Source organism: Leiobunum rupestre, chromosome 5, assembly GCF_980474605.1.
Source record: "Leiobunum rupestre chromosome 5, qqLeiRupe1.1.hap1, whole genome shotgun sequence".
NCBI classification, from domain to species: domain Eukaryota; kingdom Metazoa; phylum Arthropoda; class Arachnida; order Opiliones; family Sclerosomatidae; genus Leiobunum; species Leiobunum rupestre.
In genome coordinates, this window is record NC_143388.1 from 13,033,011 (window position 1) to 13,045,203 (window position 12,193).

General features: G+C 38.6%; 1 protein-coding gene across 1 annotated transcript; it reads left to right on the top strand.

Moving 5' to 3' along the window:
- Nucleotides 1–285: 285 nt before the first annotated feature.
- cad (caudal type homeobox) lies at nt 286–9,154 on the top strand. The gene is made up of 2 exons (XM_090174684.1): nt 286–1,525; nt 8,470–9,154. Exons 1-2 carry the CDS (start codon nt 796–798, stop codon nt 8,847–8,849), a joined length of 1,110 nt encoding a protein of 369 aa, XP_090030810.1. The 5' UTR covers nt 286–795; the 3' UTR covers nt 8,850–9,154.
- Nucleotides 9,155–12,193: the final 3,039 nt, after the last annotated feature.

Here is a 12,193-nt window from a genome sequence, read left to right on the forward strand (position 1 = left end):
TACTTTACACGCAGTTCTTTCGGAATTAGCGGCTAAGTATCGGTACTTAGAAGTAAAAATGTCTAGGATCAAAGATCGTCACCAACATATGAAAGACCCTCAAATTGAGAAAGCACTTAAAATGTAAGCGCGCGGCAGTCTTTGATATACGATAATATATCCTAAATAATTTCGTTAATTATCATCATAATCTACATTAATTAATTGAACTGTAATTTAATTTTGTTTAATTAAAATTAATTACGTATAAATTATGTCAATCCCTCTTGGATTTAAGAAATGAAGAACATTTTCCCACACTTCGCAATTCCATAAGAAATCAGTCCCGCGTTCGACCCTAACTTCAAACCGTAAAGGGAGTGTACGTTACGGAGTAGCTTCGATCGCCAATGCACACGCGCGTTTGACATCTCCATCCGCGGCTGAGAGCAGACAGTCCGGGAGGAGCCGACGAAAGAAGCATCCGCCAATGGAGAGAGGGGAAGGGCGTGGCCCCACAATGCCTACATCGCGAGAGTCGGCCGTCCCATCGACGCAAAAATGGGGCCCTTCTTTCAGATCTGGTTATCTTCGCGAGTAGCGTCGTTGTCAAGACGCTGTTTCCTTCAAAACATCTCTCCTTTTAGCAAATCCCAACCACTCGAAAACGCGTTAAAGGGCTATAAAAGAGTTATACTTTAACGACCCATTTCGATTAATCCGCTGATTGAATTCCCCGGTATGACGTAAAACGAAAGACACTATCGGATCTCCGGGTTCAAACTCGTTCCTTCAACAGAAGCGCGGACTTTTAATATGGTTTTGGTGCAAAACCATCATCATCGAAACATGTTCACTCCAAGCTCCAACACCCGCCACCATTTGGCCCCGCCGCAAGTTTTCAACTTCCAGTATCCTTACGGAGTGAGCCAACAAGGTTACGCTTCCGGGTCAACCATGCCGTCCAGCACCGTCAACGAAACTGGACTCGGCTCGGATTTGCAGTCAAGCCTGAATTGGCACACCTCGGCCGCCGCCACCATGTACCCATCGTGCGCCAGAGGCGGTAATGGTGGTTACGACGACTGGTCTCCTCAGCCCTCCACCTCACCGCCGCACGGTTCCTTGAGTCCAGGTGTGGTCACTCACGGCCCGCCTCACGCTCACGTCTCGGCAACGGCGCCGTCGTTGTACAACTACGGTCATCCTAGTCTACCTCATTACCGCCACAACGGAAATTCGTCGCCTCAAGTTCTAGACTACCAAACACCAACCAGTTCAGGTTCCCAGTTCCTTTTCCCCGACGTCTCGTCGTTGACCTTGAACGCGCATCACGTCGGAGTTACGAACCAGCCGAGTCCCGACTCCGGAGTCGCCCACAGCAGCGACGGAGTGCCCAGCGGCTCCGAATCGCCCGGGCTGGGCCAGGCCCACCAACACGGCCCGGACTCCCCCGGCTCCAGCAGGAACGCGCCGAGGCCCCAACAAGCCCGCAGCCCTTACGAGTGGATGAAGAAAGCAGCCTATCAATCGACCCCAAATCCTGGTGCGTATATTGCAAACTCATTTCTCTTCGTAAGACTTCCGTGTTGACTCTTTTCCAAGTTTTATTTACAACACCTTCCAAATAAGCTGTTGGCTTACGCTATAACATTTCCTTCTTGAAAAACTATATTTCCTATTTCTTAATAATTAGCCTCTTTAGACGTAAAGTTACGTGAGGACGTTGCAAAAGTTATATTTAGTGTATAATTAATTCCTAAATTCACGAAGCTATATTGTTTTATTAGGTCGAAATTTTCTATACAAGGTGTTTCAAAAGGTGATGTAAAAATTTTAAGGAGTTGTAACCCTGGTGAGTTGAGAAGTATGCCTGTTTTTTCCCATTTTCCTACGATGAGTTAAAGGCCGACTACATAGTTATTCGGTTTACTCTGTATTTCACTGGAAGCTGGCTCGCTGCAAGACACATGTGCTATGCAAGCAGCCAACTTCCAGTGAAATACAGAGTAAACCGAATAACAATGTAGTCGGCCTTTAAAAGAGCGCTAGAGAACTTCAAAGTGTGGCCTACTAGCCCCTGGAAGAAGGCTGCAACAAGCGCAAAACCAAGCAGCAGGGAAACTCCAACATTAAGGTTTGGGTTCGTGTGATAGGTAAAAAAGTATTTTGTAAACAAATCTAGAAACCAGCGTAAAAAAGTAAACTTCTACAGTATTTAAAGTCCCTGCTGCTTGGTTTGGCGTTGTTGCAGCTTACTTCTAGAGGCTAGTAGGCCACACTTTGAAGCTCTCAGGCGCTCTTTTAACTCATCGTAGGAAAATGGGAAAAAACAGGCATACTTCTCAACTCACGTCCTACAACTCCCTAACATTTTTGCATAAACATTTAAAACACCCTGTATAATAAATTCCTAAATTCACGAAGCTATACAGTTTTATAGAAAATAACCCTTAAAGTATATATTTCCTTATAGGTCGAAATTTTCTATGTAGTAAATTTTAATATTTATTCTGCGAGGTTTTGGAAAATCATATAGTCGAAGAAACGAAAGTTTGAAATCAAATCGAGCCAAATAATTATTTCATATTTGATTGATCGCACGTGCATAGTCTCTTAAAATATAAAAAAGTTATTTCGCATATTGCATAAATTCTTAAAATTCCCATGTTTCTAAATTAAACGTTGAGGCCTTGGGTTTTAGCCTAGCTGATTATTATTATTATTTTTATTATAAGAACAATACCATTAATTATACATACATGGAACTCTTGATTTAAGATGGGGCAAAATAGTAAAAACTATCGCGTGCTATTGATCGGAAATCAACTAATTCAAACATAGTCTTAGTCGATAATTCAAAATAACGGTTAAAAATGTCGCCGATCAGTTTAGTAATCGTCGGCCATTTTCGGTATGGAGATACAGGCCGGAAGGCAGCCTTGCCTGCCAGATTTCGATAGATCGAAAACGGCCAACTATCTCAAATATTTTCGTTTTCAAAACGAAAATTTTGCGGGGTAGATATCGACTAAGACTATTGAGATGAGACACTTATAGAGTATCATTTTCGCAAGACCATTATCTTTAGATCGATGTTCAAAAATAAAATAAAATTAACAAGTGGATGCTTTCAAAAAATCCCTAATAAATTGCGTGGGTACCTAAGGGGTTAAAAAGCATCGTTCAAATATCAAAGAGATACCTATGACGAGCCGACATCCCAATTAGCGTCCTCAAAAATCATAACTCTAGAAACCTGGCAGTTTTACAGGTGGCTCCCAAAACAGATAAATCCTCCGAAAGCGATTTCGGACAGTAGGAGAATGGCAGATAACGATAATTTCTCAAACTTCATATCTTCCTTTCCCTTTTGCCCTTTTCAACCCGCAGTTCTCCCCAATCATCGCGCGGGCACCATTCATTAGCGTGTCGGGTCACAAAAGAAAAAACCATTAAAGTGATCCCGGGCTTCTCGCTGAAACCCCCGAAAAAGTCAGCGCGCACCTGACCTTGCCTTTCCCACGAGGGGGATGGGGGCAAAGGCCCGCTAAGGGCAAGAGATAGCGAAAGGGGGGCCGAGGACCACGATCCAAAAGCGGACGAATTTCACACTTTTAATGAAAGCAGGGCGCCACGATGGCCCTCAACCGGTCGGTCGCGGTCGCCGCGAGATTTCTGGAGAGCGCGGTCTGACAAAGAAGCGACTTTTCGACGTTGACTTTTCGATAGCCATAAAACTGGGCCTGGGGGGTTGTCTTCCTCTCCATTTTCGGTGCCTCGAATATTTCCTTTGAGCTTTTGTTCCGTCAGGGGTGGTGTCCTTCCGAGAAATTCGGAGATCGCGCGACGGGACGCGAGAAGACACGACCAGCGACAATCGGTCGCGCCTCCATGGCCTTGTCTCTATCTCTATCCTCTTCCTTCTATAGCGACTGTTCTCTAGCAAAGCGTGTCGAGGGGTAAAAGCTGCGTACTACATGTTCATATTTTTAGGGAACCCGCGCGTAACATCTCTGGTACAAGGCGAACCAACTTGGCACAATTGGAAGAAAAAGTTAGGGACAGGAAAAGATGGTATTGTTATTTTTTTAACGTTCTGCATGCCTTCTATTAATACAATTATATTTTGATTCTCACGCTTTATCAAGACCATAAAAATACTACGATTCCGAATTTGATAATGCGGAGATGGAGAAAGTTAAAGAAGCTTTACAAAACTAAGCCTTGTTTTGGTTTAAACGAGGTACATTGGCCAAATTATTTGGTAGGACTGCCTACGTAACCCGGTCACCGGAATTAATGGCTTTAAAAGTCGCTTGATGACTTAGGCCTAAGGTGGTGCCTTGGGTATAGCCTAGTGGATTATTATTATGTTGGCTGAAAAACTGCTAATTTTATACCAGAATAAAATTAATTTGGTCTTTATACGGTTGATCTTGTTCGTGTTATTTAAGATTTTCCCTTTCATGTTAAATTTTGGAATTATATATTAGCATCCTAATGAAAATATAATTTTACTTATCATTTTAATTTTACCAAAAACTATAAATTTATTCTTCAAAAGTACCTTAGGCGCAGTTTGATTTGGGGGACCTAACGCAATTACAAGTGGTCCGACATTCGTATAAATCCCGTATCCCTCTAGATAGAGAAAAAATAATTTAGAAATCTTTAAATCAATTCGAAAATCCTGAAATCTGGGCGAAAATCAGTTCCGTAATATCCAAATCAAAATAAAATCAAGACAAAAGTCGTCCTCTGAAATCTCAAAATGAATTTCTGATCTCTGAAATATCTTTGAAATCTCAAAATGAATTTCTGATCGCTGAAATATCTTTGAAATCTCAAAATGAATTTCTGATCTCTGAAATCACTTTGAAATCTCAAAATGAATTTCTGATCTCTGCAATCACTTTGAAATCTCAAAATGAATTTCTGATTGCTGAAATATCTTTGAAATCTCAAAATGAATTTCTGATCTCTGAAATCACTTTGAAATCTCAAAATGAATTTCTGATCTCTGCAATAATTTTGAAATCTCAAAATGAATTTCTGATCTCTGCAATAATTTTGAAATCTCAAAATGAATTTCTGATCTCTGAAATCACTTTGAAATTCCAAAATGAATTTCTGATCTCTGAAATAATTTTGAAATCTCAAAATGAATTTCTGATCTCTGAAATAATTTTGAAATCTCAAAATGAATTTCTGATCTCTGAAATAATTTTGAAATCTCAAAATGAATTTCTGATCTCTGAAATAATTTTGAAATCTCAAAATGAATTTCTGATCTCTGAAATAATTTTGAAATCTCAAAATGAATTTCTGATCTCTGAAATCACTTTGAAATTCCAAAATGAATTTCTGATCTCTGAAATCACTTTGAAATTCCAAAATGAATTTCTGATCTCTGAAATCACTTTGAAATTCAAAATCCCGTACGCAAAATTGGCAAATGTTGGACCCCTCGCACCTGAATTAATGGTATTACAAGTTGCTAGATGACTTAAGCTTAAGGTGGTGACTTGGGTATTAGCCTAGCTGATTATTATTATTATTATTATTATTAAAAATCGGCTCGAGGTCCTTTAAAGTCTTCTTTTATTATCAAGTCAGATATGTCTGAATTTTCCAGGCCAGAAAGTCCATATATCACAATACTGAGATCTGATTGAACAAAATTAACATAAGGATTGAATTGACTCTGAAAACAATATATTGATTTTCGAGAAATGTAACGTGCCAATAATGAAATAATGTGATCACTATTTGCCGGGGATTAGCGACGTCTTATCGGATCCGGTTGCGTGTTAATCCCGGCGAGGCAGGCGGCTTCCTTTCAAGCGCTTCCGTTAAACTCGCACGTATACTCGATTGAGATAAAACGAATCTTTCGATGTCGCGAAAAGTTTCTTTGTCCGCGGGTACAGGCACCGACGTTACGCCAACACTTCGTCTGAAGTCGCCGAGAAATTATCACCCCATACAGTCGCAAACTGAGCCGAAAACCTTTGTTCCATTCGGCGTCGTAAGCCCCCTTTAAGCTTTCGGCAAATAGACGGTTGTTCCCCATCGTTAGAAGCCTATCTGATTAGAGATACGTCGCCCAAGCCTTACTTTTCAATTCCCCGTTGCGGAATTATTACATGTTTATTTTATCCAAAAATAGAAAATCATTTTGACAGCTGTATTACGAGAAAATAAATTTAATCTTGGACAAATAAACTAATGGACGCGAATCATAAGTAAAAAAACCCATTCAAATTGTAGCAAACCACCGGCGCACCTACCGAGATAATTGCGAAATGTTTCCCCACAAATTCTAAAAAAGTGGGAAACACGAGTTGATTCCAATTGTATCGCTCACCAGCGCACCTACCGTGGGAATCGCGAAACGTTTCCCCACAAATTCTAAAAAAGCGGGGAAACACGAGTTTATTCAAATTGTATCGCTCACCAGCGCACCTACCGCGAGAATCGCGAAACGTTTCCCCACAAATTCTTAAAAAGCGGGGAAACACGAGTTTATTCAAATTGTATCGCTCAACAGCGCACCTACCGAGATAATTGCGAAATATAAAACACGTGAATATACACATTATATGACGACGTAACGATATTGAACCTAACAAAGGTCGATTATATTGCGTTTAAAGGGGAACGGCCAAGCTTTTCCAAATATGGCCTTATTTCCGTATCAAAAGATTAACAAGACGTTCAATATACTAACACGTACCTTTTTTTGTCTTGAAAAAATTGCTTTTGGTCGAAAAAGTTGAAACGGAAAATAACGCCGGTTGTTTGGGTTTGAATTTTCGCCGCCATCTTAGGGGCTGCCGCCAGCACCCCTAACCCCGTAAGAGCGATTTGCGAACTATCCTAACTTTTAAAATAGCGCAATTTAGGCTTAAAGGCCTAGGTTTTCTTCTGCCTGTCCCCCTTTAAATTAGGCCAACATGTTCAGCGGTTGGCCTACCACCAGGGTATTTGTGCTCCACTAAGTTAATTTAAAGGGGGACAGGCAGAAAAAAACCTAGGCCTTTAAGTTTCTTACAACTGGAACGCGCCGCGCGTGCAAAACAAAAAATTTACGTCTTCAGCAGCGCGCGCTTTTACGTTGTTTTTCTGTCTCACCGACTTCTCACCAGGTGTCGCGGCGGACGCGCGCTTTTCGACTTACCGAAATTTCTATATTTTATTAAAAATTAACCACTCGATATAAATTTTAGTTTTTAATGGGCTATAGGGCTATCTAACTGGTTAAAGCTTGACCGTTCCCCTTTGATATTTGGGGTTGAAATGTTTCCAATATCAGACACCGTGGCGCTGCTCTGAAAGTACCAAGAACGTAATCTAGATTCTACTCCAGTACTTTATTTGTCCAAGATTTAATACTGGTCATCGTTTCTTAATCAATTTCTTTGGTTACTCAGAAACGAAATATTTAGAATTCCAATTAAAAAGTATCAAAACTATAAAATAACCAGTCAGGAAATCAATTTTTAAGTTACCAGCAGCATTACAGTTGGTTTTTCTCGAATTTGAGTTATTAATCATGTTAATATATCTTCACTTTAAATTATAATTTTTGGAATTTCAGAATTTTAATGAAAAGTCTAATGTGTTTTAATTTAATACTTTTAAAATGATGAAATGTATGAACTCTAGAGAATCTATAAAGATTTTCACAATGAACGAAGATAGTAGATTCGAAAACTGTTAAAGAGAGTATATACTAAGTCAAAAAATCATCTGCTAAGACGTACTACGACTGGTTTTAACGTAACTAGTATTAATTACCAATAAACCTGGCGTCAGAATGGTAAAATTAGGTGTTATCATTTAAAGAAAATTACAAAAACCTTTAAGCACTTACAGAGAGTTAAAACTCGAAACTAAAATCAGCCTAGTTTCGTTAAAGGGAATGTAAGTCTAAAAATCTCCTGAGCGGCACTACAAAATGTAACTACCGACAGTCGCCCCTAGTTACACCAAACCTGCTACGCTGTATTATCAGGCTACCCGAATTAAAGGCATTAAAGGCCACCCCCCTCCTACGCATTGTAACCCGGCCACCTAAATTAAGGGCTTTAAAAGTCGCTTGATGACTTAGGCCTAAGGTGGTGCCTTGGGTATTAGCCTAGCTGATTATATTATATTATATAATAGTGGCTTTAGGTCGAGGGGCTAACCACTCTCTGAAAATCTGTACACCGATTACATAAATATGAAAATGAATACAGCCTTTGGTATAGTGCTAAATCTGTACTCACTAACGTAATCATTTTAGTGCAGTCAAAGCTACAGGGGTTTTCCCCGATTACGGGGAGTGATCAGCCCCTCGCTTTAGGTGGAGCCTCGTGTAAGCCTATCCAAGAAGTATTATAAAATATACTCCCTTTAAATAGGGTCACATAACTTTATAATAAATATCTCTAATTTCAATGCCTATTAGCTCAATAATAATGATTAATTACTTATTTGCAGGAAAAACACGAACCAAAGACAAATACCGAGTGGTGTACACGGACTTGCAACGATTGGAATTGGAGAAAGAGTTCCATTACAGCCGCTACATCACCATCCGACGCAAAGGGGAACTGGCGCAATTACTGGCGCTGTCGGAAAGACAAGTGAAAATCTGGTTCCAAAACCGAAGGGCCAAAGAACGCAAACAGAACAAAAAACGCGAAGAAATGATGCGCAACAAAGATTCCAAAGAGATGCTGCACGCGCAAGTGCAACATTTGCACGCCATGTCCAGCCAAGGCTTAATGACGTCCCCCAACCACCAAGACGCGACTTCGCCCTTGTTACTCTCCATCAAACCCATTCTGGGATCGGATTCCGAACAATGCACTTGTTAAATGTTCCCGCGAGTGCTTCGATTTCACTGAACAGACTATTCAGACGAGGAAACTATTAACTCCATCATCAAAATCGCCAAGTGATAGTGAACGCGTTTAAACAAATTTGCCAAAGTGATATAAATTAAATATTTCGAAAGACTTATAAATGTGCATGATACGAAAATGAATTTTAATAGTTGTCAAAAAGTATAGGCTTAATTTAAAGTGCATCCGTTCGCGTTTTGGACTTAATTTATTTAGTCCACAAAATTACTGTCAATATTGTATATATTCAATTAATGCGATTTGCATTGTTTTGGCTTTATTTCGTTTTGCTGGAGGTTTTTTTTAATTTTGTGTATTGTAAATAAAGTTCATTTCTAAAACTATTCAAATCGTTATATTTTATTTTTAAATATTGTTTTACTCATTTTTTAATCTAAAATCCATGACACGAGTTAGACAGGTCTGTGCTATTTCTAAGATAAGTTAACAATATATTAAATTCTAATTGAAAGTTTGAATAAATAAAGTAGCAAAAGAAATTCTAATTAAATAGATTTCTCGTTAAATTAGCATTAATTGGGAAACAATTTCATTTAAAAAAAGCGAACTTAAATACTTTGCACTGAAAAATTAATACATATTAAAGAAAGTTATTTTTCAGCGAAAATTTGGCTTTTTTATTAGTTTTCATATTAATAAATCGGTAATGTAATGATTAAACACCATGGAATAATATATATCCGTGTCTATTACATCAAGGACAGTAGATACAGGGACGAGAAAGCAGGAAAAAAATTTCGATTTTAAACGTCTTCATATTCACGGGGAGTTAGATGTAAACAAACCGCGGCCATTGTTAAGACGTGGTTCACCATGGACAATATTATTGTAGTTAGTTTTTACCATTTTGATGTTAAATGAAAAATAAAACTACGAGCGTAAATAAAAAATGGCCATTTGTTTTGAACACTTAAGCCTCGCCAAGAACCGCTAAAATTAGGTGACCGCTATTTTTTTTGTTTACAACTAACTCTCCTTGCGTTTAGGTCGTTTTAGGTAATATATTCCAACAGAGGCTGCCAATACACTTTATCGTCCCTGTATCTACTGCCCTTGATTAGATTTACTGATACCAGCAGATTTGGAGAAAATGGTCAGTCAGGTCTAATGTTGAAATCTCTGGCTGAAATTTGGACTTATGTCACCATGGAATAATTTAGGAAGTAGTGGGATTACATTAAACTACACGAGAAATAAAACATACCAACAACTTTGGAAAGAGGAAAACTAAGCTTAACTAATCCACTTTTTTCCCTCCAAATTTGATGGTCTTTTTTTCCGAGTAGTTCAATGGATTAATTAAATTTGTTAATTAATTCCCGATTACATAACAGCGATTCTGCTCTTTAAAATTATATTCGCAAATAAAACTAGAGGTCGGTGACGGCTAATCATTATCCATGATTAAATTGATTTTTTTCGGGAAAAAAATTTAAACAAAGAAATTTACCGGTTAATATTTCGGAAAATAATTAAAAAACATGTATTATTCGTAAAATTTGAGCTTTTTATCGAAAAAAACGTCGTTTTTCCGATTAATTTTACAAATTTATCAAAAAAATTAATTGGATAATACAGGAATATAAATTACTTGATCAAAACGTTTTACGGATAATTTTGAGAGCTTTATCTATTGAATAAAAGTTAACCATCCCCAACCTCTAAATAAAACATTTATTTCGACGAGATTCCATTGAGACAGTGGTGGATATTTGAGGTATTATAATATTGATAGGATATTTACAACTGAAGTACACTAATTACATAAAAAAATATCGTTGAAATACGACAAAAAAGTCGTTAAATTTGCATATATTTCATAAAAATAGCCTTGTGGGATACGGGTCTGAAATGTTTCAAACCGAATGGCAGTTCAACATCAGAGATAATATATACAAATTTAACAATGTTTTTTTTGGTCCTATTTCAACTATACAAGCTTATCAAACTGCATTCCACCCTCGATAAAACATTAATATCACGGTAAAAATTAATAAAATTCTCGAGGATATATGAAAACGTTCCTAAAGCATATAAAACTGAATTTAACCAACGAACGAGTTGAGGTTTCTAAGGGCAATAGCATTATCCTCTGGTACCATCCTCGCTTACTTCGTTTACGAAAGCTCATCTGCTTTTCAATCACAAAATTTAAACATTGTCTGTATGAAAGACTAAAAATTTAAAGAAGACGAATTTTAGCTATACGAAGTAGGCGATTGTAACGTTTAAAATATCAACCTTTCTTAATCGCCTCCTATATTCTTTAAGTACCCCAGAATTGTTTGAATTTTGAGGGTTGGGTCAAAGAATATAAAGCCCCAGGAATGGAAGGTGTAGCTCCGTCTAGTGGAACTTTTGCGCCTCTCGTTTTTAAAGAGAGACCGGGTTGCGTTAACCGTTTCCGGTTACTCTGATTTGCTTTGCCGGAAGTTTCTAGCTCGGCCAAAACACGCGGCCAATAATTTCAATCCTTCCATTCATGTGGCTTTATATTCTTTGGTTGGGTTACAGAATCACGTGATGGAAAGGAATGAGCTATCCGAAATTCTGTCCGAATTTTTCAAACGATTCTGTGACCCTTTAAAAACCTGAATTCATTCTGGCTTAAACTAATTAACACTTTCAAATAAGTACGCGAAACTACATCAAGTCAAGGTATAAATATCGCAGTAGCATTTTTATCACTTTCCAAATAAGCGAGACAGATCTTGCTCTAAATGCGCCAATATTTCAAATCGTAAAACTGTGATGGGGAAAAACCACATAAGTCACGATAAATAAACCAGAGAAAAAGCCCCGTGAATAGTAAACTAAATAAAATCAGAGCTCAGAATTTCAAACGTGACCTGCAGAGTTGGGCCTTTTTTATGACAGGGCCATAATTGGGGAGGTCGTATATCTGCTCTTCTTCATACTTTAGCCAGGAGATATATGGTTTTTGCCGGAATGGAGCGCGATGATGGGCTGGCCCAGAATTAGGGGCACAGGCTTTTATGGGACCCCAACTAATTTGCGGCCGCTTCGACCATTACGGGGTATAACCCTTATTTGGACCCCCCCGTTCCATCGTCCTCGCCATTTACTCTCTCTCTCTCTCTGACCCCGGGGTCATAAACTCTACAATTTGTGCCCTGAGCGAAGCATATGGCACGCCATTTCCTTGTGTACTGATCATCGTGGTCGGCACATACGTGTTGCGGTGAATTATGTTGAAAAGTGTCTACAGGGCTAAGAATTTGGAGCGGTGGATACGAACCTTGGTATACATTTCTTAGTTTATCTATGATCTAACA